Genomic DNA, 25,267 nt, shown 5'->3' with positions numbered 1-25,267 from the left:
AAAAAATCTCATCAAAGTCAATACCTTTCTTTTGAGTAAAGCCTTTGATGACCAATCGAGCTTTGTATCTCACTAGTTTGCCATCATCTTTCTTCACTTTGTACACCCATTTGTTCTTGAGTGTTCTCTTCCCTTTAGATCCCCATGCAAGAATGCGGTCTTTACATCAAGCTGCTCTAACTCAAGATTCAAATTGGCTACAAGACCTAGCACAACTCGAATAGAACTCATTTTCAAAACTGGTGAAAAAATCTCATCAAAGTCAATACCTTTCTTTTGAGTAAAGCCTTTGACGACCAATCGAGCTTTGTATCTCACTAGGTTGCCATCATCTTTCTTCACTTTGTACACCCATTTGTTCTTGAGTGTTCTCTTCCCTTTTGGAAGTTTCACCAGCTCATACGTGCTATTCTTTTTCAAAGAATTCATCTCTTCTTGCATGGCCTTTGTCCAGCAATCTCTGTCTTTGCAAGATTGCACATCTTGAAAGCTTTCTGGCTCCCCCTCATTAGTAATCAAAATGTAATCAGAACTAGGGTACCTTGTAGATGGTTGGCGTTCTCTGGTTGACCTTCTTAATTGAGGTTCAACACCTTCTGGTGTAATGGGGTTCTCTGGCTCCCCCTGCTCAACACCCTCTGCATCACTGTTATCATCTACAATTGTCTCTTGATCCCCTACGACTGGCTTTTCTTCTTCTTCTCGTTCTGATTCTGGCATTCCTCCTCCTGTGGCATCATCTGTAAGAATGCTTCCTGGTGTAATATCAACAACACCATCACTTGTGGATTCTTCACAAGTTGTATCTGCCACGATCTCATTCTCGTGGAATACTACATCTCGGCTTCAGACAACTTTCTTTTTCACTGGATCCCACAACCTGTAGCCAAACTCTTCGTCTCCATAACCAACAAAAGTGCAAGGAACTGACTTGTCATCAAGCTTTGATCTCTGCTCCTTCGGAACATGCATGAATGCCTTGCAGCCAAATACCCTCAGATGAGAGTATGAATATTTCTGCATGTCCAAACCTTCTCCGGGATATCAAAATCCAGAGGTGCTGAAGGTAGTCGGTTGATTAGGTAGACAACAGTATTGACAGCTTCTCCCCAAAATGGCTTAGGTAAGTTGGCCATTTTGAGCATGGATCTGACTCTCTCAACAATGGTGCGATTCATCCGTTCAGCAATGCCGTTGTGTTGAGGCATACCAGGAACTGTCTTTTCATGCCTGATACCGTGCTGACTACAATAATCTCTAAACTCCTTAGAGATATATTCACCACCATTATCCGTGCGCATACACTTCAATGCCACTCCAATCTCCCTTTCCACCATCGCATGGAATTGCTGAAAGTGCTTGAATACTTGGTCTTTTGTGCGCAACAAATATATCTATGTTTTTCGCAGAAATCATCAATGAAGGTAAGAAAATATCTACTTCCTCCAAGTGATTCTACCTCCATGGGACCAAATACGTCAGAGTGTACCAACTCCAACTTGTTGTCTCTCCTTCTAGAGCTTTTCAAAAATGAGACACGATGTTGCTTCCCAAATAAACATTGATCACAAGGATTTATTTTACCTTTGGCTAATGGTATGAGGGACTTCTTAGCCAACATATTCAACCCTTTCTCACTAACGTGCTCCAACCGTCTATGCCACAAATTTGGTGAAGCATCATCTGCAACTGTATTTAGTTGACCCGCACATATTATTGCATGCGTCTTATACAGCGAGCAACATAATTTTCCTCTCGCCACCACCAAAGACCCTTTGGTGAGTTTCCAATTACTGCCACCTGTATGATAGTGATAGCCTTCCTTGTCCAGTACACTCATAGACAACAGATTCAACCGAAGATCGGGAATATGTCTCACATTTTTAAGTGTTAATGTGGACATGACACTTGTCTTTATGCAGATATCACCGATTCGACCACTTGCGAGACACTATTATTTCTCATTTTAATAGTGCCAAAATTTCGTGCTTTATAAGTGGAAAAGTATTCCCTTTTTGAAACACAGTGGTATGAAGCATCGGAGTCTACTATCCACTCGGTATCTGCATCTCCAACACGACAGCAATCTGCATCATGAGTGACTAAAGTCACCTCACCATCTTCTCCTGAGATTGTAGCAGATGTATTTCTGTCATTCTCCTGTCTTCGATCTGCATTATCCTGTTTGAGTAAACGATAATTTCTTTTGAGATGACCCTCCTTACTGCAATGGTAACATTTTCTCATCTCTCTGGACTTGGATCTACCACCTGACTTTACATGCCCTCGACCTCTACTCTTGCTCCTGCCCCTATTCTCTGTGACAAGGGCTTGTGAACTGGTACTGGCAACATCTCCTTTTTGTAGTTCTTCATTTAGTAGTCTATTCTTTACCATAGACATCGTTACCACACCATTTGGAGCTGAATTACTCAATGACACCACAAGAGTATCCCAACTATCCGGTAAAGATCCCAACAGTAGGCATGCTAGCATCTTGTCTTCTAAGGACATACCGCTAACTGCTAACTCAGTTATGAGTCCATCAAAATCGTTCAGGTGTTGTGTAATTGGTCGTCCCTCTGACAGCTTCAAGTTCATGACTTTATGCATCATGAAGATTTTCCTTGAGCATTCGTAGCCTCGTACATATTCTCTAATTTCTTCCAGAAAACTTGGGGATCTTTTTCATTTCTCACATGGTTGTACAGGCTAGCATCTATCCATTGGTGTATTGTACCCAATGTCTACTTTTTTAATTTCTCCCACTGCCTTTGTTTCATTTCTTCTGGCTTTGCGCTGTCACCTTCAATTGGATCGTACAGATCTTTGCAATTGAGGTAGTCCTCCATTCTGGATTTCCACATTGAATAATTTGAATCCGTCAATTTGATCATTGCCCCGTCGTTAGCCATGTCGAATTCTGTATCTGACAAAATTTACTATTCACGAAATTCACTATTCACGTGAATAGTAACTTTGTAGAAACTGACAAAATTTACCAATCAAAGGCTCTGATACCAGTTGTTGGGATTATATCTGATCTCGAGTGGGGCCAGGGGAAAAATGCTCCAATAATTACGTATTGGATATTAACGATCGAATTCACCAGAAATAATAACCACGGTAAAAATTAAATAATTACTGTAAATTCTAGATGAAAAATAAGGACACCGAGATTTACGTGGTTCACCCTTCAACTGTTATGGACTATGTCCACAGGACAAAAACTCCGAATAATTCTTCTACTAAAAATAGTAGGTACAAAAGAGATTACAAAAATAGTGGTACTCTAAGTGTTTCCCAAAAACACCCAAAAATTACAATCCTCACTATTTTCTCTCTTTCCCAATTTTAGGAACCTTTTCCTAAAATTTTCTACACTCAATTGTGTATTTCTATTCTATTTGTTTTTGTACATAGTTTAGGGAAATCCTTCTCCTATAAAACGCGTCATTAACGCGTCCACCGAATGGATGCGTTAATCACGCGTCCATTTTTTCTTTCTATTTTCTTCATTCAAACGTGTGTGGGTCCCACACGTTTGAATCTCTTCTTCTTTTTTTTTTCTTTGACCAACAATAAAAACGTGTTGTTTTATAATTTTTTTTCTTTTCAAATGTGTGTGGGTCCCACATGTCGGAGGGACCCCACAATAGGAACTGGATCAAGTTCTCAATGAATAGCCTGACCCAGATACTGGTTGGCCATTTCGGCCTTCAATTTAAGGTAAATGTGCATATTTGAAGTGCCTTGTGATGCCCTTTTACCAAACGATTAAAGAAGAAGTTGATAGTAATAAAAATGGGACTAAGCCATATTCGGCTTGGAGAAACTACGAGGATCTAAATGAGTTCTTTTGGAGTAGGAGGTGTTTTAAAAAGTTGGGATGACCTATTAATTTTGGTCGTAATTATTTTGCTACTGTTGAGAAAGCTAAGAGAGTAGGCAAGACTAGTTTGTGGAGCAGAGGTTGTTTTGGAATGTTTTTAGGAGTTTTGATAAGCTTTGGGCTTTGCTGATTTTGTTTTTGCAGTCTAGTCTAATTGTTGCTTGGGATGGTACTGACTATCCATGGTAGGCATTGAATAAACGTGGTGTACGGGTTGAGTTGTTGACATGTGCTTTGCAATCAAGGGAAGATTTTGTCATTTTTTAAAAATTCCTCTCAGCTCTCCTTGTCTTTTTCTTGTGATTTAAAGGAATATAACCTTCAAATTAGACGGAGGGATTACTTAGGTTGACATGTAAACGTTAGAGAGGCTTTGAATATTCGTTTAAAACGAGAAAACTATTTAAATAATTTTGTTAAATTTTAGAGACTAAACAATTAATTTTTCTATATATAATCATGAATTATTTAGTTAATTTGATTTGATTTGCAATTTTGAATATAAATACTAAATTATTTACATATTTAGTAGATAATGACTTTAAAATTATTACTTTCTTCTTTGGTATAAACTTGCTTTGAGTTGTTTTTATAGAAATACATTGTAGTTTAAAAATATTGTATAATTATGTTAGTATGTATTTTTATTTTACTGGTTGTTTTTCTTATTAGGAAATTTAATTTTTTGTTGATTTTGATTATGATGATGATAATAACGATTATGTTAAAAAATTTAACTTTAATATTATTATTGGAATATATTTATAGTTTGTGAAAATTAGTGTATAACTAAAATTTTAAGTATATTTAATTTTTTTTAGTAATTTCTCTTAAATAGTTGTATTTTATTTAAAAATATTATTATTATTATAATTTATTTGACTTGCGGGTTTACGATGAATCTGTATCCAATCCAACTCATTTATACCCGCGAGTCCATACATTTAATTAGTTGGGTTAGGTCAAAAAAAAAAAATAGTCCGCAGATATGAGTCAAGTACTTTAAATCAATATGTCCAATCCACGTACAACCCTAATATGTGCATCCTGTGTAGAATAGAAATGCCAATAAAATACTCACATTTGGGTTTCCGTGTCCTTTAAAAAATATTCAATTTATTTAATTTATAATAAATTATTAAATGAATTGATTATACTTCCCTTAAAATATCTAAATTACAATAAATTATTAAAGAAGTGAAACAATTACTACCTTTTATATATAAAGAACAAAATAGAAAAGGTGATTTATTATTTATAAAATCCACAAATGTGATAAGTATTTAAAAATATAGTAATTTTTCATAATTATTTAAGAACGAAGGGATTTCTCTTTCATTTATTCAAGCCAATGAAACAAAAATAACCAAATCGCTTCCTCTTTTCTATGCAAATGCATCCTTTATTTGAATTTCTCCTAATAATTTGAAGGAAGAATGTGAAAAAAAATTACAAGAAATGGGTCGAAAAACCACAGGAAATTGAATATGCTTGTTGTGCTTGTTGTTGTTGTGAAAGTGAATCTATATACCTACACAAAAGCTGAAACAAAGAGAAAGTTTCAAGACGTTCTCTTTGTTCAGCATTCTATTTTTCTTTTTTTTAGAAAATTTTTATTTTTTTATTTTTCTGTATTTTGATTGGCCAATTTTTTCAATTTGAAATTTAATGTATATTAGTTATAATTGATGATTTAAAAAACCTATTCTAATCATCTATCCTACAAATTTTCATTTTTTTTTTTCTTATCTATATCTATAAACGTATTTATTTATCTATATATATTGAAGCAAACAACTATCGTCTATAGTTTTATTTTTAAAGGTAAATAGAAGTGGTATAAAACACAACAAGCTTTTCTTTCTGGGAAAATTTTACCTAGACCGAATTCATGGTCTTATTTATTGACCAAACCAATAAGAATAAAGTTTATTATTGAAACGAGGGTATTTCTGACCATACACTAAAACAATAGATAAAATAGGAACATTTTTTAAAGAATCTTTATTGTGATTGGTTTGGTCCATACGTGTGACTATGGACCCGGTCTAGGCAAGTAATTTCCTTTTTTTTTTTTTTTGTCTTCTAATTTACAATTGACTCAAATAATTCACCTTATAATAATATTTCAAATAGTCTAGGAATGAAATAATTTATTTTTTCCTTATATGTATAATTATTAATTTTTTTAATAAGGAATGGACAAAACCCCATAAAGAAAGCAATAGAAAATTACATGAGAACTATTCATAGCCAGCAAATGTTTTAACTATCCCACCTAATAATATCAAGAACTGGAGTACGAGGATCAGTATCATTGCAAATGACAAACTGTACCAAAAAAAAATATATATATATATATTTTTATTTATTTATTTATTTATTTTGGTGTAATTATAACGTTTAGAAGTAATTAAATTATTTTAAGCTTATATTTACTATTTTAAAAAATGTAAAATAAAAAAAAAATTCTAAGTCTTGTTCTTATTAGTATTTTTTTTTAACTGTAATTTATTAATTTACGAATAAATTATATAAAATTTTAGTAAAGACATCAATCATCAATTTAGATTCTCAAAACTAATACCATGCTTAATTTTATTTAAAAACTCAAATTCAAATTTTTTGTATAAATTAAGTTTCAAATTTAAATTCGTAATCTGTCTAAATTATTATGAAAAAATATATTAAGTTGACTTTTAAAATCATTATTTAAATCAATAATTTTCTAAATAATCATCGATTTGTGATTAAGCATAGGGATTAATTATTGTTATTAAAAAAACTTTTTCAATAAAAAATTGCAAATTAAGGACTTTTCATAGTAATTGAATAATAATAATCATTAAATAATATTTAGATACATGCGCATGATAAGCGCAGAATCACAACTAATTATAAAAATATAGTTGTTTATTTTTAAAAGATATAAATAAAATATTACTTTTGACAAAATAAAGGACAAAATTATAAATTAAAAAAGGTTAACGTAGGGATTTAATTTAACTCATCTTCCAAGTTAAAACATAACCTCGCAATAAGTATATGTATAACTTGGGCTCCATTTGTTTCCGTAAAATAATTTGTAGGATAATATTTTTCACAAATTTCCATTGTTTGGGGTGTTCAGAAAAATAAGTCAACGGTCAAAAGAAAATTAAATTATTTTTTAAGGAAAATAATTTTCTATTTTGGAGAGAGTAAAACATTGTCCGGACATAGACAAACCTTATAAATCTATATTTTTTAATTTATTAATTATCGTAGTTACTACCACTAGTCACCATTTAACACCGACTACCACCATCGGTGGTCACCACCATGAGCCACTAGCGACTTTCATAATTTATATATATATATATATATATATATATATTTTGCATTTTTCTCATATTTAACAATAAAATTTTTAAATTATAAAATTTCTATTATTATTAATATTTGTTATGGTCTCGTGTGTATATATATATATATATATATATATATATATATGAAAGCTGAAATAAAGAGAAAAATCAAAGCTCTTCCTTTGTTCAGCATTCTATTTTTCTTTTTATAGAAAATTTTAAAATTTTTCTTTTTTTTATTGTTATTGGATAATTTAAATATTTGAATTAATATTTTACTTATAGATTTCCAGATTGAATTATTTGAATTGTTAAACAGTATATATTATAACTATGGACACCGTATTTGAATTATTTAAATTATACACTACCTAAAATTACAGTTTCTATCAAACACTACTCCTTTTATATCTTCCATAGTAATTCACCCTACCTTTATACTTGGGATTTTTTTTTTTCTTCTTTGTTTAAATCTGCTCCAGAAAGGTTCTCTCCACACTCTTAATCACTTGATCTTTTCTTTAATTTATCATTGTTAATACACGAATTTTCCTACAGTATCTGCTTTTAATGAGTATTGACGGAAACCTATTAGTCAGGTAATTATTTGTTGTTTGTAGTACTAATACTAAGACATGGCTCTTGCTCTTACTGTTTAGCTATTAAACTAAATATTTGACTAATGCAGGTTGTTTTGACTGAAGCAAAGGACAAATTGATGTACAACTTAAAATCATGTAAATGAAATTTTTCGAGATAGCAATTTGTGCATGGTAATAGCACCATACCATGCATGTTTACTAAAAAGTGCAGGACACATTCTCTCCTTAATTTCAGTGGAAAAATATCTAAAAGCTGAAATTTTTAGAAATTAATTGATTTCTACTTCTAACAAGTTATTTAAAAAAAAAATAAATGATCACTAATCCATATTTGAAACTCCTCCCCAATGCTTAAAAATAAAAGCCCATCCTAAATCAAAACTATGTCGTTTTTGTCTAGGAGGCATAAAGTTTTCGATCGATCCAATCCCCATTTTCCAAAGCTTGCGGTTGCAGCTTTCTTCCTTCTGCCTAATGCCCAAAAATTGAATCCGCGGGATACTCAACAAACGGCCATCTAAAGCACTCGAAACAGGTCAGTTTGTTTCGCCTTGCTTCTGTCTTCTTATTCCTCGCGATTCAGAGTTCATTTACTTTTTTTTTTTTTTTTTTTGTTCTTTTCTGATAAAAATATCTGCTGTTGCAATTGAATATTATTTGGTACTTGTTTTCATATGATTTTCTTTGACGTTTTGTTTAATTTGTATTTATTTATTTGGATTTAAAAGATCATTATTGATATGCTTAAAACTTAATTCTGAATCGTAAATGGGAACTTGTAAATTGGACATTTGTGAATGATTCTTGATTGATCTTCCTCAGATAGGGAGGTTGATCCTAGCTGATGCTGGTGGGATACAAAAATGTGATATTTATATGTTGACAATTTTGTGATTTCAGAGAAGAAAAGTTCCACTCAATATAAGTAAATTGACACTTATTTGCTATAATTGGATATTATGCTTCAAATTGTATTAGCTTTTGATGAGTAAAGCTGCAAAGAGCTGATTTCCAAATGACCTTAAAATTGGTAATTTCTTACTATGTTTAACAACTTACAATGTAAAACATATTAGTCAACAGTTTAAAGCACAACCATGAATAAAAGAGTTTAGCCAGTTCATTTGTTAACTTATCATAATAGCAGTAACTGGTGCAATGCGCTCAGCATATATAATTTATAACTATTACATGTTAAAATATCAAGTTTGGGAATATTTTTAACATTAGTTGACTCTGCCTCAAATCCTAGGTTATAATTAAGTTGGATTATTTCTCCTATTCCATCTTGTTTATTTTTGTTTGAATTGTTAAGTTCTTTGAGATTTGTTTTAGTTCAGGATAGTAACAGGAAAAAGAAAATGATAGGAACTCACTGCAATGAAAAGATAGTTTGTTGAAGTATATTGTTATTATTGAGGTATTTTCTATTGGTAGTGCTGATTCTCTTGTTTATTATTTGAAGACTATTAAAGTATTGGCCCAAAGTTACTAAACTTCAGAAAAAAAAAAAAACCCTATCTAGGCCCATTATGCACATTGGCTTTTAGGGCTTGGTCCAAGTTTTTGTCTTCTTTTTTTTTTTTTTTTTCTCTTGATTTTTTATGTTGCAGAAAAAACAAAGGTACTCTCTTTTGAGTTATTGTTTAATGATTTGCATTGATTTCATCTGGGTCTCTTATTTTTTGCAGCTACTGTAAATTACTCATTCTGTTTATGGTGGGTGGCACATAGGAACCATTAATTAATAGTTGAGGAGCTAAATCAGGTCAGTATCTTCTTAAAAATTTGGTAACCTTTTTTTTTAAGAGTTTAACTCCAGATTAATTTTTGGCTTCTGAGGATATTTACCTTTCTTAGATATGATCCCAATTTGGGTATTGATTATCATTTCGTGTGCTTCTTCGGAAATATTTACGCTTGTTTGCTGCTTCTTTTTTTTTCTTTCTTTCACCTTTTGGTTCTCTCTTTATTTTCTTTTTGGAATCCATTTTGAGTTCAAATGGGTTCTCTAAGGATTTGAATTTGCATTGAAGCTTTTCTTGTGAATTTTTTTGGTTTATATCTATTTTCTTTTCTCAATCTGCCACAACATTTTACTTTGACAAGATAGTTCTTCATTAAACATATTTGTATAGTGCAAAGCTTGAAAGATGGATTCTTTTGTGTAATTTTTCTTTCAGTTTATTGTTTGTCACTTTTATATTTGTTAAAAAAACAGGTGCTCTGTCTAGTTGCTTTACTCAACCAGTTCTCTTTAAAAAAAATTGTGACTTCTCTCCATATGGGTATTAATAATTGATGTTTCTTGAAAATGCTCTTTGAGAATGAAGCATTATTTTAAACTAAATCTCATACTCGAGAGATTATGAGTTACACTTGCGGATACAGTTTTAATGAAAAGTTGCCTATGCCAGAGTGCCAGCAGCAATATTTGAGGGATTTTGGGTTAGGGGATTCAAAGAATACATGGATTTGGATAGGATATATTAGTTTTTATAGTGCTATGAGGAGAGAATTTATGCAAATTTGAGAAATGTTTCATTTGCAGAATGGCTATAAGATAAGGGATTTGAAATCCCATCTGGTGAAGGAGATAATATAAGGGATTTCACTGACTTTTGCCTCCATAAATTGTCTTAGAACTGTACTAGTTTGTATTCCAAATGGTGGATTTTTTCTTAATCCATTGAAGGCTTTTCCATGGATTTGGACAATAACATTTGCAGAAGAAAAAGATGAGCGAGACGAGACCAGTGCCGAGGAGAGAGAGTCCATGGGGAACGCCAGAAGGAGAGCATCGTCAACCAAAAGCACACAGATGCAATGATCGAGCTGAAGATGTTATCCAAGTAATTTTCTACTATTAAAATCGTTAAAATTTCCCTTGCTTTTCCTCTATCTAGTGTTATTATTAAGATTTTGGAGAGTCTTTGTGTAAAATAGTCAAGAGTTATGAAAATTTTTCTTAAATCTTGTGTTTTGCTGCATACCATCTTTTGGTTTGGTTATGGTGAGCTCAAAGTAAACCTCATAAAACAGTAATTTTCTAGTGATTAAAATGGTATAGTCTTAGATATTTGAACTATTTGGTAATGCATAATGGTTGTTCTTATTTGGATTAACTAGTCTTATAAATGGAAGAGCTGTTAACAGTAAAGCAATTCAAAAATTATAAGCAAGCTTTGGTGATGCTTCCTCATATGGTTTTTCTTATGTTGGATTAACTAGTCTTGTAAATGGAGAAGTTGTTAGCAATAAAGAAATTCAGAAAATGATAAGGAAGCTTTGGTGATGCTTCCTCATATGGTTTTGCAACTGCTTAGATAGAAATGAAACTAAGTTTTGATAATTAATGTGTTGAGGCTATGGATTTGTGATGAATGGTACTGAGCACAGATTTCTTCATATATATATATTATTTTTATAATGAAATGAATACAAGGAGAATTTTTTTTTTTTTTTTTATTTAATGTGTTGTACATCCTCTAGATATATTCTTTACAAGGGATGAGAAGTCATGAATAAACAATAGGGTGATTTATTAAATTTTTCTCATCGATAACTTCAGACAGGTAAGGCCATCTTGAACCTTTTCTCATGCCAAGGACCTGTAGATGTTGGGTCCTTTCTTGGGCATAGATACAATGAATATAATACACGCTAAGCATCTTGCTTGACATGATACTCCAGAAAAATGTGCATAGATAAAGAAATTTTAATTTTAAGTTGTAACAACCTTTAGCGATCAATCTGACTACTTTAATGGAACAATTGACTATTTTCTTATGTTGTATGGAGGTGTTTTTACCAATGGTCCAAATTGTGGCTCCTAATTATTTCTTATATCTCGCATTCACTTTGAGATTATTTTAGAAAATATATAAATCAAAATATATAACAAAAGTCTTTTTAAGTTAGGAAAGGTTTTTTCCATTGTTTACATTTCCATAAGCATAAGAAATTTTTTTCTTGATAGATTCTTCTATAAATATTAATACTCCTATTCTATAAAAATATTCTTTTTCCTTTTTTACTTGTCTCAAATTATAATCTTATTTCTCTTTTCATAAGAGAATAATCTTTATTGTTTTCATTCTACTCTTGCTTGATGTGCATCTTTATCCACAGAATATTGCTAAAAATAGACATTTAAATTTATAAATTAAAAAAAAAAAAACCTATAAAAACATATTATGAACAAAAGAAAATTAAAGAAAATTATAATTTAATCATATTAATCATATTTTCTTAATTTGTGTGAAAATCAAATTAAGCCTATTGTCACAGGATTGAGAAATAATATTTCTAAATGGCTTTAAGATCTGCTGAAAAAGGAAGCTCAATATGAATGCATAAAAACTACTGCCTCTGTCCTCAAACAACTGTCGTTTTATGTTAGTTCTTTTGTCCACAAATATTTATCGCTTTGAAAATATCAATAAGTAACTAATGAATTTTTCCCAGTTTTATCCTTATTTATATTAAACATAATAACTATTTCTACAATTTTCTATATATGTTGAGACCAGAGTAATGAGAGAGCATATCTTTTTCATTATAAATCCCAAAAGGAAATGAAGAATACGTTTATGCTTACATTGAACTTGAGGAATGTTACTTTTTTAACAGCAATTAAAATGTTGTTCTTGAATTTGGGAAGGAAAGCAAGGATTGAGCATATTGAAGTTGCAGGAAAGGAGAAAGGAAAGTAAGGAGCTAACAGAAGATGATGCAAGGGGAAATAGTATAAATATTTTGCAGCCCTATTTATTTCTGAAGTTTTAATTCTAACAACCAGGTCGAATAGAGAGTTTTGATACAGCTGACCAACTTATTTGCAGCTAAACCTTCGTTGAGCTGAGGATTTGTAAAACTTACCATTTCTCCTTGTCCTTAAAATGAGATTGAAAAACTATCCTTATTTTAAGTTCTAAGATTTCCCCTTCATAAGTGATATATATTGTTAAAAGGAAAGGAATCAAAATAACATTTAATCATTTTAAATTCCAGAAGGTAATGTTTTGTTCAGGTTCTGTACTTGAGACAATAAGATTGGTCATTTTCCATTAGGCACACATACACTCCATTTAAACTAAAAGAATATTGCTTTACATTGACGTGTCTTCAATCAATGTTATGGAGAATTGAAGTGAACTCCATGATCCAGCTAATTTGCATTGAAAAATGAATATGGTTGATATGCTTCTTTTTATTGCATTAGTTGAATGCATTTGTCCATCTCTGCTATGTAGGCTTGTTTTGAGGGGAACCCATTTAAAACAGTTCCAGGACCTTTTAAGCTCTTTTGGCAATGCATGCGCTCCAAGCCTGGGTATGTTTCAAATTTACTTTGGAATATACTTGTTTATGTTTTCCAATAGATTTCATTAATATTCTTGACTTTTTTCATGGGCTTGGATTAGTAATTTTAGCCACAGATAATGGCAATGTCTTTTAAGTTGCTTTTATTATAAAATATTGTGTGATCTAGACTGGACAAATTAAGGCCTAGCGTGGTTGCTTCGATATCTCTTTGTTGATCTGCACATAATGGTAAAATTGTAGGATTTTTTTTTTTTTTTGGGGGGGGGGGGGGGGTTGGTGTTAAAAGTATTAATATATTATAATATTAATATATTTATGGTATTGCCTCGCATATATGCTTAATAAACTAGTAAATGTTATATGAATCCAAATATTTAGTCATTGAGCTCCAATGGGATCAGGGTGAGGGCGGTATGGGAGGTGTATTCTCTATCCCTGCCCTGTTCATGTGGGATCCTTGTCCCACTGTCATCCCTCCATGTTTGACTCTTTTTTTTTTTTTTTTTGCTTCTTTATGTGAGAATGTATTACTGTGTTATTGACATTAGTGTATGGTACTTTTTGGTCATGCAGGGAGGAACCAACAGAGCCATACACTTATTTGCAGATAGATCCACCAAAGAGAGAGGTGAAACTTGAGTGATATAATTTTTCATGATGCTTTTATAATGACTTCCTTTTTGTTCAGACCAAAATGATCTTGAAGACTTTTTGGCATATGACAATGCCTGACCACTCACTAATGTATAAATTTTAGAGCCACAGATAGTGGCTTTCTGATTTTCATAATAAAAATGGTTCAGCATCTTTTGGTGATGTTCATAGAATTATGCGTGTTATTTCTGTTTATAATGGAATTGCTTAAAAAATTATTCGCATATTGGTTGTGTTTGACAACAACTTTTTAAGTAGATTTCATCATTTAATGCTATTTTTATAGTATTCGGTAACATGACGTTTGAATTAGTTTTTATAGGTTAAATAGCGTTTTATAAAAGCTACTCTAAACAGCTACTAGCTACTAAAACAGCTAATAGTTATCAAAATAATTAATTTTTCCAAACAAATCCATTGTTGTTGAACATGGATAACTGCCAACTAGAAAGCCAAATTTTTGCAAGGAAAGCAAGAATCTGCAATATAATTTTTACCCTATAATAATAGTGATTCCCATTGATCTGAATGGGACTTATATTGGTGTTTTTACAAACATTATTTAGTAGAAAGATAGCATTACATAGCATTACAACTCATAAGAGCCGTTTGGTCTCCCAAATGACTGTTTGGTACTCTCTTTCTAAAGCATCCCTCCCCTTGTTTTGCTGCAATGCAAGCCTTTCATCAACTCTTCCAAATAGCAGGAAATGGGCTTCCAAGGAAAGAGAAATGTAAAATTTTTTCTTCTTTCCTTTTTTTTTTTTTTCTTCCTATTTTCTACAGTATCTGAGCATCAGCCGCCTTTATTTATACAAGGAGACGATGACCTCTCCATAGTTGTGAACAAAACAACTCGCAAAGCCACTGGATAACAGAAAAATGTGTCCGATGGCCGGTTGACCTGTAAATTACTTTGCTGGTGGTAGTGGTGGAGTGCAAGTGCAAGAAGATGAGGCTCTTGCTATGTACTAAATTGACAGTGATTAGTGTCTCCCTTTCAGAAATCAATAATAGGCTCTCCAATTGTGAGATTTCGCTCAGGAGCCCATGGCAGATCAAAGAGCTTTGCTGTTATGAATTTGAAGATCTTATTTACATTAATGTTGTAGGTTGCACTTGAAAAGAAGAGTGTAGCATTCAGAGCCTTCGCATATGATCTTGCCTGTAAGAAGGGTTATTGTATTCAAAAATTACATCACATTTCATTATTGGCTCACCAAATAGATAAAAAAGATGCCAAAAATTTGTTAATTAATTGGGAAACTTTGCACAAAACTCTTGCATAAATTAGATTTTTATTGAATTCCACATGGAAATTTGGTAATCTAATAATGCAAATTACGTAATATTGCCCTTTTCTGTTAAATTTTACATTTTTTTTTAACTTTTATAAGAATTAAAAAAATAAGGACAATTAACTAAATTACCTTTTAATTAATGCTTTCTAATTATAAAAATGTTTAGTGCAAATATTTAGATGAAGTAAAATTGAAATAAAATAATTAATACTACTTTAATTTTCTAAAAGTGCTATCTAAAAGGGGAAAGAAAAAAAAGGTTAATAATTACTTCTCAGTCCCATTTTATTTGCTTGTTATTCCTTTTTTGGATATCTCAAAATGTTTGTGAGGTTTTTAAATTAGATATTTAAACAACTATTTTTTCAATAATAACATTTATGATTGTTCATTAAATGAAAAACTGTTATTAATATTTAAATGAATTAAAGATAAAAAATAATAAAATAATTTTTATTGATTAAATTATCAATATACATATCTTGTGAAACTATACAAATAATGGAATATCAAATTTGACGAGGAAGGACGGAGCAGTGAATTCTCCCTTACCCAAAGACAATGGTTTGCAATAAATTTGCACAGAAATTAAACAAACGGAAAATGACACTTTTCTTAAAGATTGAATGCATGTTTTTCTTATTAAAAGCATTGATGTAGACATGAGTCTCCAAGTCTCTTCCATCATTATCCAAATGGATACATCACAATTCTAAATAATTGCTGGATCTAACCAAACAATGCATGATTTCTAGTCCATTTTTTATTTTAGAAATTTAAGAATATGTTATTTTTTGTCTATATTCAATAGCATGTGATCTGGCTTCTTGGCCTCTACAACCTATTTTTGGGATAGGTTTCGATTTATTATAATGATTATTATTATTGTTTTTACAAATGCTATAGTTAACCAAAACTGTGAGATTTATTTTTTGATCAAAAATATGAAATTCGTTTTTAGAATATTAAAATTATAATTTTACAATTAGACTTGTTTTTAGGGCTATGATGAAGTTACAATTTTAAATCCTAATCAATATCAAATGTAAAAAATTATATAAATAATTTAGGTAGAATTGGGTACCGAGAAGATCCGACACCCGTATTCGTCTACCCATATAAAATATATACCGTCCTCTAGATAGATAAAACAAGTCAGGTTTTATTTTTAGAATCTACATCCATTCTATTTTTAAATGGATGAAACGAATAAAATTAACTCCATTAAAATTAGATTTGAACAGTATATGATGAAACCAGTAAAATTAAATTACCATTCCTAATTGAATATGATTTGAAGATGTTTTAATGTTACCTGGTTGGCAATTGCCCATTGCAGATCCATTGGAAGCTGAATGAAATCGTCAAACTTGGTCCCTATAATTATTGGAATTGCAGTCTAAAAAAAAAAAACAAAAAGTTATTATTTACATGGATTAAGCAAGAAATGTTTTTTTATTTTATATTTAATTACATTTTTAATAAATGAAAAAAAGAGAAAAAAAAAAGCATTATCTACCTGATTCCATTTCCTTGCTTCTTGGTACCACCTTATGACACTGCAATATAAAGAGAGAAAAAAAAACCATATATACACTTTAAATAACAGAATAATCATTAAAACTATAATAATAATTTATCCACAAAATAAATTAATAATGGAAGTGACCCATTTAAAGAAAAACAGACCCATTTAAAGTGACCCGACTTGTAAGATCAAACATGATTAGAATTGCTACAGAATCCTTGCAAGCAACAGGAATTTGGTGCCTGGCTCCTTCGTCACCTACACCACAATTATTATTTAATATTTTTTTTACAAAAAAAAATATTAACATAAATTCAATTTTTTCAAAAAAAAAAAAAAAGAAAAAAAAGAAAATAAGAGAGAAAATAACAAACTGACCATCTATCTCCCAGAGACTGTAAGAAATACGTGCACCTTTAACCAATAATGTCTTATCCATCATAATCATCCCATCTTTCACCATTCCTCTCTCTTCTTTCTCATTCCCCACATACTTGGCCTTCATTCATAATCAGCAACATAATTAATTAATTAATTAATTAAGATTGTACACTAATAATCATAATTGCCAATTTATTTGTTTAAGCATACTTTTTTTAATAGATTAAAAATTCTTAATTTCATAGAATTTCAAGCTAAATCTCGAATTAATTATTGCATGTTAATGAGTAAAACATAAACGAAGATTAATAATAATAATAATAATAATAATAAAGAATAATTTAGTTACCAGAAAACTGGTTTTTCCAATCCGGCAATCGCCCAACAGACTAATCTTCAAAGAAACCAAATCGGAATCCTTATTCTTATTACAAATCGCGGCACTCGGAGACGTCGGAGCGACATTGTCCGAGACGAATTCGCGATCTGCTGAAGAAGAAGCCGGCAAGGGAAGCGGCTGCAACATCCGATAATGGACAGGCTTCGCTAAAGAACACATAACAATTTGATTCCAGACACGAAAAATGCAGCGTCTAAGAATCGACATTCGATAACTAGCTTTCCTTCTGAGATTGAAACTACCCATATTTATGCTGTTAAAACCAATAAAAAAACCAAAACGACTAAGTTCTGTGGCGGTTAATCGGAAGGAGAGTTGAATGATGGCCTGAGGAAGAAAACGAGGGGGATGATAGGATATATCTATTTGGCCATGAGGGAAAATGGAAGCAGAGGTTTGCTCTTAGTATTTCTAATAATTTGAAAGAGTGATGGGTATTTTTGGAAATTTGCTAAAGAATTTTTAATTTTCAGTTGCAAATAACAACTTTTTAGCTATCAATCTGACTACTTTAACGGAAGAATTGACTATTTTCGTATGTTGTCAGGGAGGCTTTTATACCAATGGTCCAAATTGCCGGCTCCTAATTATTTCTCAGATGTTGCTTTCACTTTGAGATTATATTTTAGAAAAAAAAAATATATAGACATGTAATAACAAATTTTTAAGTTTTAGGAAACTTTTTGATAAACATAATTTTTTTTTTCTTAATAGAATGTTAATACTCTCTTTCCATACAAAAATATCCAATTATTTTTATTTATAGAAACTCAAGATTCTTCTAAGCGAGAAGATCAACTTCGACTATATCTAATTGACATTCTCTTTCTTTTTTAACTTTTAAGTCATAATTTTATTTATTTTTCATAAGAAAATAACCTTGTAGTTTTTTTTATTTTGCTTTTGTTTTATGTCTATCTTTATCCACTGAGTCCACAAACTATTGCTATTAATTAAAATTTGAAATAAATAAAATATAGATATTTTAAAATTGAATTAAAAAAATATTATATTGAGAAAAAATGACTAAAAACTATAATTTAAGCCTCTCGTATTAATTATATTTTTTAAGTTTTACAAAAATCAAATTAAGCTTATTTTTTAGGATCGAGAAATAATAGTTCTAAATGAATAAGACGAGAGTGTGCCGTGAAGATGTGCTGAAAAAGGAAGTTCAATATGAATATATAAAAACTATGGTAGTTCTTATAAAGAATAATTTACATCCATAAATATTTATCACTTGAAAAAATATTTGAAATAAAGAATAATTTATTCAAGTTAATGGATGTTTTATTATAACTTAAAAGAATAATTTAAAAACTATAAATAATTATGGAAGAATGGAGTAATAAGAAACATACAAATATATCCCTCGAAAGAAATAAATATAAATTCTCCTAAAGAAAATATAGGCTCTGTTTGTGTCAGTAAAACAATTCATAGGAAAATATTTTTCACAATTTTTCATTATTTGGGGGCGTTCATGAAAATAAATCAATGGAAAATATTTTCCTGGTCAAAAGAAAATTAAGTCATTTTTAAGAAAATAACTTCTCATCTCCAAGAGCGTAAAACATTTTCCGGATTTTGATAAACTTATTATAACCTTATAAAGTCATATTTTCTTAATTTATTAATTATCGTAGCTATTACCATCACTCACCGTTCACTATCACCATATACCGGCGACTTTCATAATTTACCTTTTTCGCATTATTTTCATATTTAACAATAAAATTTTTAAAATAAAAATTTATATTATTGGTATTTTTATTTTTATGGTCTTTGAGTTAAAAATTTTAATATTTTTACCTAATTTTTAAAGTACAATTAAATAACAAAAAATAAATTATTTAAAAAATGTTTTTCAAAAAAATATATTTTTCAAGTGTAATTTATTTTTCAAAAACAAAGGGACCCATAAATATATAAATACATAAACAATCTTTAATTTATGAGAGCTTTGCGGCTAGCTATTTTCGCGCTTCCACTAGCAGCTCCACCTCCATAAAACTTCCAGAATTATTGTTTTCCATTAAATGACCATTATGTCCTTACACGTTGCGCACTGTTATGCCTTTGTCCACTGAAAACTTGAAAAGTTTAATAAATAATTAGGACAACTGTCAGTTTTTCATGAATTCTTGTAAAACAAGTACTTTTTTTAGCTGCAACGTGTTGTAAATATAGTGTTGACTATTTTGAACAATATAAATTTCTTATTTAAAACGTTTCACTATATTTGGATCGATAGAAAATAAAGGAGAAATGAAAAATTGAAAAGGGAAATAACTTTTTTTTTTATTTCTTTAAGGAAATTAAAATAATGTAGAAGGAAGAAAGTTATGGAAGGAAAGTCTCTAATTTGGGAGGAAAATAATCAAAATTGCCTCTAATGTGTTGTAAATTTCGTATTTTTTTTTAATGATGATTAAATTTATAATTTTCTATTCATAAAATCATTTTTGGTTGGTTATTTCCCCTCACAAATCCAAAAATAAGAAAAGAAAATAAAAAGTTAAAAAATATGGACTTTGATATTTTTTTATAATTTTAGTCAATTCTTTTAATTTTGAATTATAATAATAATTTTTTTATTATAATTATAGTCTCATTTATGTGTTTGTTAAAAGTCATTGACATTGCAATCAGTGAGATTTTGACATCATCATTGCCACATCATCACGCCACATTCGGTAAAAAAGTAAAATAACTAAAGAAAGTTTAAATTTTGATGTTTTTGTAATTTTAGTTAATTCTTTTAATTTTTATATTTAATGCCGTGAATTTATTTCTTTTTTTACAATTTTTAAAAATTTTAAAAATTATTTAATTTTTAAAATTTATTTATTTAAAAATATTATTTTGAATTACCATAATTTATTTTTATTTTTTTAATTTTAAAATTTAAGTTAAATGAAAAATATAATATAACATACTTGTGTGTTATAATATTATTTTAGTCTTTTGAAATTTTTGTATACTATATTAATTATTAAATAAGTAGTTAATTAAATAATAAATTTTACTTGATAGATTGATAGGCTGTAATTTGGAGAATCATTCATATTATATCATGATTCAATCCCCTCTGATAATGAGTCACTTGTTGGGATTCAGTCTCACAATCATCACATCAAGCCTGCAATCTCAAAAAGTCTTCCATGTACTCATCAATCTTTCGATTTCCCTGAAAACAGGCATGATATCTGTTATATAGTATTTGGGAGTGATCACTGGGAAGAAAACGTTGTTCAATCGACTATTTCATTAAAATCCAATCTTGCACAGGTTCAATCCTTCGACGAAGGTGTTCATTTTGAGCAGATTGCCACCATGCTGCTATACCTCCTTTCAGTTTATATGCCATAATGGAAACTTTATGCTCCTCTTTAACATTCATGATCTCAAAGAAACGTTCTACCGCTACTAACCAATCAAGAATGCTTTCAGCATCTAAAGATCTTGAGAAAGATTGAAGATCTACCTTTATTTTGTATCCATCATGAAGATTCTCACCACTACCTCTGTAATTTCGGCCTCCATCATATTGATTTTGGCGCCTTCCATAATCTGGTGGTGCATTAAATTCTGCTTGATTTTCAGGATAATGAGCGGCAAGACGTCTACCAGGAATCACTGCAGGATTTGGTTGTTGCAGATTCAGTTCTGTTGTTGCAACTGCAGGTTGGGGGTTGCCTCCTTGTACTATGAGGGTCAACTGTCTAATCTGCTCTGCTAAATCTTTAAACTTCGTCTCTAAAGCTGTAAATCGTGCTTCTTGATTTTCGGCTATGGAAGCTTTGATACCAACTGACGCAAAATGGTAACGTGAATGGATAGACGGTTATACTCCGTCAGGAGTTTTGATCAATATCGTTTGATTTGACGAATAAAAAAGAGAGCTAAACTTTCAAAGAAGTTTATTGAGTTTGAATGATGTTCAAAAATAGTGTGCCCTCTCAAAATAACAAAGTAACCCATTTATAAGTTTGGGTTGAAACATAAAACCCTAAAATAAAACACAAAAAACATAACTGGACACATCAATAGAAACTAAACTCCAGGGAGCGGCACTGGCGTGCTGTCATGGGACACAGGCGTGTCTTGGACTCTAGTGAAAGGCACGGACGTGCTGTCATGGACACGGGTGTGTCCCTTCTTAGTCTCAAGGGTATTTTTATTCTAGGCTCTAGAGAGAAGCATGGGCGTGCCGTCATGGACACGGGCGTGTCCCTTCTTCTTAGGCTTGCAGCGGTCCAAGTCTTCCATATATTGAATCACAAGTTGCTCCGCATCACCTACTTATAATTGAGTCAAGTACTAGCAATCTAGTACCATAATCGGTATTTGGAATTGTTTTATACTATAAATGCGGGATCATGATAAAAGAATTAGACTTAAGGACAATATTAGAGAGCCCCAAATCAAGTGTAGCGGACAGGCCAAGGATGGCAGCTTCAACTTCGACATGCATGGTCATGTTAAGAAGGGAAGCTATGATTCTTCAGTCTAAAGCCTATGATAACACATGTTTCATTGCTGATTACAAAGCCAAGACCACAACCTTTATCCCGCAAGATAACAACATCCGAGTTTACTTTAAACTAGTTAGAAGGAGGAGAACTCTATTTCCGAGTTGCACCAACATTAATAGACAACATGTTATACTAAACAGGTCGCGAATTTTTAGAATGATAATTATGCAATAAGCCAAGACCCATTTGAACAACTTGTGGAAAGGATATATCCTTCTGCTAGAACTTTTGCAAATTTCATGCTCTCCACATTGCCCAAGCAACAACTGTGAAAATGTCCCTATGATCAATATGAAACTCAACAAATAAAATCGTTACCCAATTCAAAAAATCTTTTGAATCGTGCAAGTCTGTTTTGAAACAGAGGGGACATAGCTTCCATGATTGTTTAGCCTTACCATAGTCTTTCAAACAATGAGTTATGGTCTCATTTGCAGAATCACATATCTTGCAAATAACATTACAATGTATGCGTCTACCAATCAAAGAAAATAGAACCAGAAGCTGACTTTTTGTAGCTCAAAACAGGAAGTGTTCAACCTTCAATGATATATTTGGATTTCAGAAGGTCTTCCAAATTGATGTATCAGTCGGAGACGAAGAAGACGCGAACTGAGAAGCAAAAGAGCATCAAAAGCTAGCTGATAACTAGTTTTGATATTGTTTGATTTTTTTGCGCCTCTAAAGGAAGGAACACCACATTGATTAATTCATCGTTCCAGCCAAGACCTTCATGGTTGATCAACTCACTAACCCTAACATTTTCTCCTAAAGTATTAATTGGAGAACATATCGCAGAGTAATTAAGATCTGGAACCCACCTATCTTTCCATAAACAAATTGATTCCCCATTTTCATATACAAATTGATTCCCCAACTCGCTAACCCTGGCATTTTCTCCTAAAGTATTAATTGGGGAACATGTCTACAAAAAGATATTTTAGACTTCTCTAGGTTGACTTTTGGTCCAGATGATTGCTTATAATCTGAAATAATTTTCAGCGACACATCAGCCTCAGATTGAGATGCCCGACTAGAGATGATACTGTCATCAACAAAAAAAAAAAAAAAAGATGAGAAATTGGAGGGGCTTATCTGCAAATTGAGATTTCATGTAGCATATTTTGGGATTCTACTTTTTTGATTTGGCTTGATAAGACCTACACAAAACAGAAAAAGATATGGAGATAATGGATCACCTTGACGAAGTCCTCTTTGTGGGAAGAAGACTTCTTGGGTTTCTCTATTTATTAGAACATAATAAGAAATAGAAGAAACACAATGCATTATTAATTCAACCCATCCAATAGAAAAACCTATTTTTCCATTGTTCTCCTCCAGAAATATCCATTCAACCTGATTGTATGCTTTATTCATATCTAATTTAAGGGCAAAAAGACTCTTTTCCCCTGTGTTTTAGGTTTCATGTAATGAAAATTCTCAAAGGCGATCAAAATATTACCAGTTATGAGACATCCCAAAATGAAAGCAGATTGAGAGTGATGATGAGGGGGAAGAATGGATCTAAGCCTATTAGCTATGGTTTATTAATTAATTTTAGAATTATATTACACAAGCTAATAGGCTTAAAATCCTTAGCATATTCTGGATTATTAACTTTAGGAATGAGAGCTATGAATGTATGGTTCAAGGAGGCAGGTGATTCACCATTATTAAGAATAGACAAAATCCTATCCTTTATAGAAGTACCAATTAAATGCTAAATTTTTTTCAAAGAAAAAAGAGACATATCGTCAGGTCCCGAAACTTTAGATGGGTGCATCTATTTAAGGGCAGATTGGATTTCTTCTCGGCTGAAAGGAAGAGAAAGACTTTGGTTCATTCTCGCTATGACTTTAGACTCTACAAAAGGCTTTTTCATTTTGCTATCAAGATTTTTTTTTTTTTTTATGCCATCTAAGGTTTGATTTTAATTTGATACAATTTTACAACTTCAATTAATATTAATGTTTATATTAATTTCTTTTATTTCTACTTGGATTGCAAATATTATTTGTACATGTTAACTTTTTAAATTTGCATTTTGTTATTGACCTATTAGCATTTTGTTTTTGGACGTATTGTTTTATGATGCAATGAATATATAAGCATATTTACATTTTTTTTTTTAAAAAAATCATCAACAATTTAAATTAGTTTTAGTTGTAATATAAATTATTAATTGCTAAGTGAATTATAAAACTTCATAAAATTTGATTTGATTTGTAATTTGTCTATTTAAAAGGCCTTACATTTTGTTTGGGTAAATATGACAAAAAAAAAATGATTAAAACCAAATCTCCAGTATATATTAAAGCATTTAGTATAAATAATAAGATTTTCAATTTATTTAAAATATCTCAATATAAATTTAGCTACTAATAATAGAATTAAACTTTTTAACATATTTTAATAATATTAAAACTGTTTTTTTTTTTTTTGTTAAGAATAAATTTTAATATTTTTATTGAATTATTAATCTGTTTAATATTACGATGATATCTAATTCTATATTTCAATGGAAAAATATTATTAGTCTGTCTAATATTATTATAACATGAAAAATAAATGTACTTTTTATTATTAATAGTTCTGTTGCTTATTATTTTTTACTTGATAAAATATATATTATATCATATGTTTTAGTTCTTGTATTAAAAAGAAGGGAAATTTATTATTTCGTCCCTGAGGTTTGCCATAATTATTTAAGTAGTCCTCGACATTTATACATATATTTATAACGTCCTTCAGGTTTGCCACCGTCATATTAATTGGTCCTTCCGTAAAAAAAATACATTTTTCCGTTAATTTTGAGAGGAAAAGACGAAATTATCCTTTGGAAAAATAATTATTTCATCCCTGAGATTTGCCATAATTATTAAGTAGTCCCCGACATTTATACAAATATTTATAACGTCCCTGAGGTTTACTTTCGTCATATTAATTGGTCCTTCCATTAAAAAAAAAATACACTTTTTCCGTTAATTTTGAGTGGAAAAGACGAAATTATCCTTTATAAGTTTTCATTGACATTATTGTCAATCCCTTTCCTCTAAAATACCTAAAACTCAAATTTTCACTATCTTCCTCAACCCAACGCGGTCTTCATTGCCACCACCGTGTCTCTGTCAAGTATCATCTCCATAACCAAATCACTAACAAAACTAAAAGGGAAAATAATTATTTCGTCGCTGAGGTTTGCCATAATTATTTAAATAGTCTCCGGCATTTATACAAATATTTATAACGTCCCTAAGGTTACTTTCGTCATATTACTTGGTCCTTCCGTCCAA

The 25,267-nt window shown here is 30.7% G+C and overlaps 2 protein-coding genes across 4 annotated transcripts; one reads left to right on the top strand and one right to left on the bottom strand.

The window, feature by feature from the left end:
- Positions 1-8,217: 8,217 nt before the first annotated feature.
- Positions 8,218-13,996, top strand: LOC105645369 (hexokinase-1 protein). 3 transcript variants are annotated; one of them, XM_012230948.4, is made up of 5 exons: positions 8,218-8,376; positions 9,533-9,609; positions 10,571-10,693; positions 13,097-13,176; positions 13,743-13,996. In XM_012230948.4, exons 3-5 carry the CDS (start codon positions 10,580-10,582, stop codon positions 13,810-13,812), a joined length of 264 nt encoding a protein of 87 aa, XP_012086338.1. In that variant the 5' UTR covers positions 8,218-8,376; positions 9,533-9,609; positions 10,571-10,579; the 3' UTR covers positions 13,813-13,996. The 3 variants fall into 3 exon arrangements, with proteins under 3 accessions (XP_012086338.1, XP_012086339.1, XP_020539451.1); XM_012230949.4 differs by having other exon boundaries at positions 10,537-10,693; XM_020683792.3 differs by having other exon boundaries at positions 10,485-10,693.
- Positions 13,997-14,280: 284 nt separating this feature from the next.
- LOC105645368 (septum-promoting GTP-binding protein 1) lies at positions 14,281-17,842 on the bottom strand. The gene is made up of 6 exons (XM_012230946.4): positions 17,383-17,842; positions 17,031-17,151; positions 16,814-16,910; positions 16,644-16,683; positions 16,440-16,523; positions 14,281-14,988 (listed from the first exon to the last, which is right to left on the bottom strand). The coding sequence occupies exons 1-6, from the start codon at positions 17,677-17,679 to the stop codon at positions 14,824-14,826; spliced, it is 804 nt and encodes a 267-aa protein (XP_012086336.1). The 5' UTR covers positions 17,680-17,842; the 3' UTR covers positions 14,281-14,823.
- Positions 17,843-25,267: the final 7,425 nt, after the last annotated feature.

Source organism: Jatropha curcas, chromosome 3 (genome assembly GCF_041381405.1).
Source record: "Jatropha curcas cultivar XTBG-Jc1 chromosome 3, XTBG_Jcur_1.0, whole genome shotgun sequence".
In the NCBI taxonomy this organism is placed as follows: domain Eukaryota; kingdom Viridiplantae; phylum Streptophyta; class Magnoliopsida; order Malpighiales; family Euphorbiaceae; genus Jatropha; species Jatropha curcas.
The sequence above is the reverse complement of the archived record's forward strand: the minus strand, read 5'-3'. Positions and strand labels throughout refer to the sequence as shown.

Excerpts from the sequence above, each read along its gene's own strand:
- LOC105645369 (XM_012230948.4), top strand. The coding sequence starts at position 10,580 with ATGAGCGAGACGAGACCAGTGCCGAGGAGAGAGAGTCCATGGGGAACG. Across the intron at positions 10,694-13,096 it reads GAGCTGAAGATGTTATCCAA|GCTTGTTTTGAGGGGAACCC; the intron begins GTAATTTTCTAC and ends TCTGCTATGTAG. Across the intron at positions 13,177-13,742 it reads TGCATGCGCTCCAAGCCTGG|GGAGGAACCAACAGAGCCAT; the intron begins GTATGTTTCAAA and ends TTGGTCATGCAG.
- LOC105645368 (XM_012230946.4), bottom strand. The coding sequence starts at position 17,679 with ATGGGTAGTTTCAATCTCAGAAGGAAAGCTAGTTATCGAATGTCGATT. Across the intron at positions 16,524-16,643 it reads AAGCAAGGAAATGGAATCAG|ACTGCAATTCCAATAATTAT; the intron begins GTAGATAATGCT and ends TTTTTTTTTTAG. Across the intron at positions 14,989-16,439 it reads AATGGGCAATTGCCAACCAG|GCAAGATCATATGCGAAGGC; the intron begins GTAACATTAAAA and ends CCCTTCTTACAG.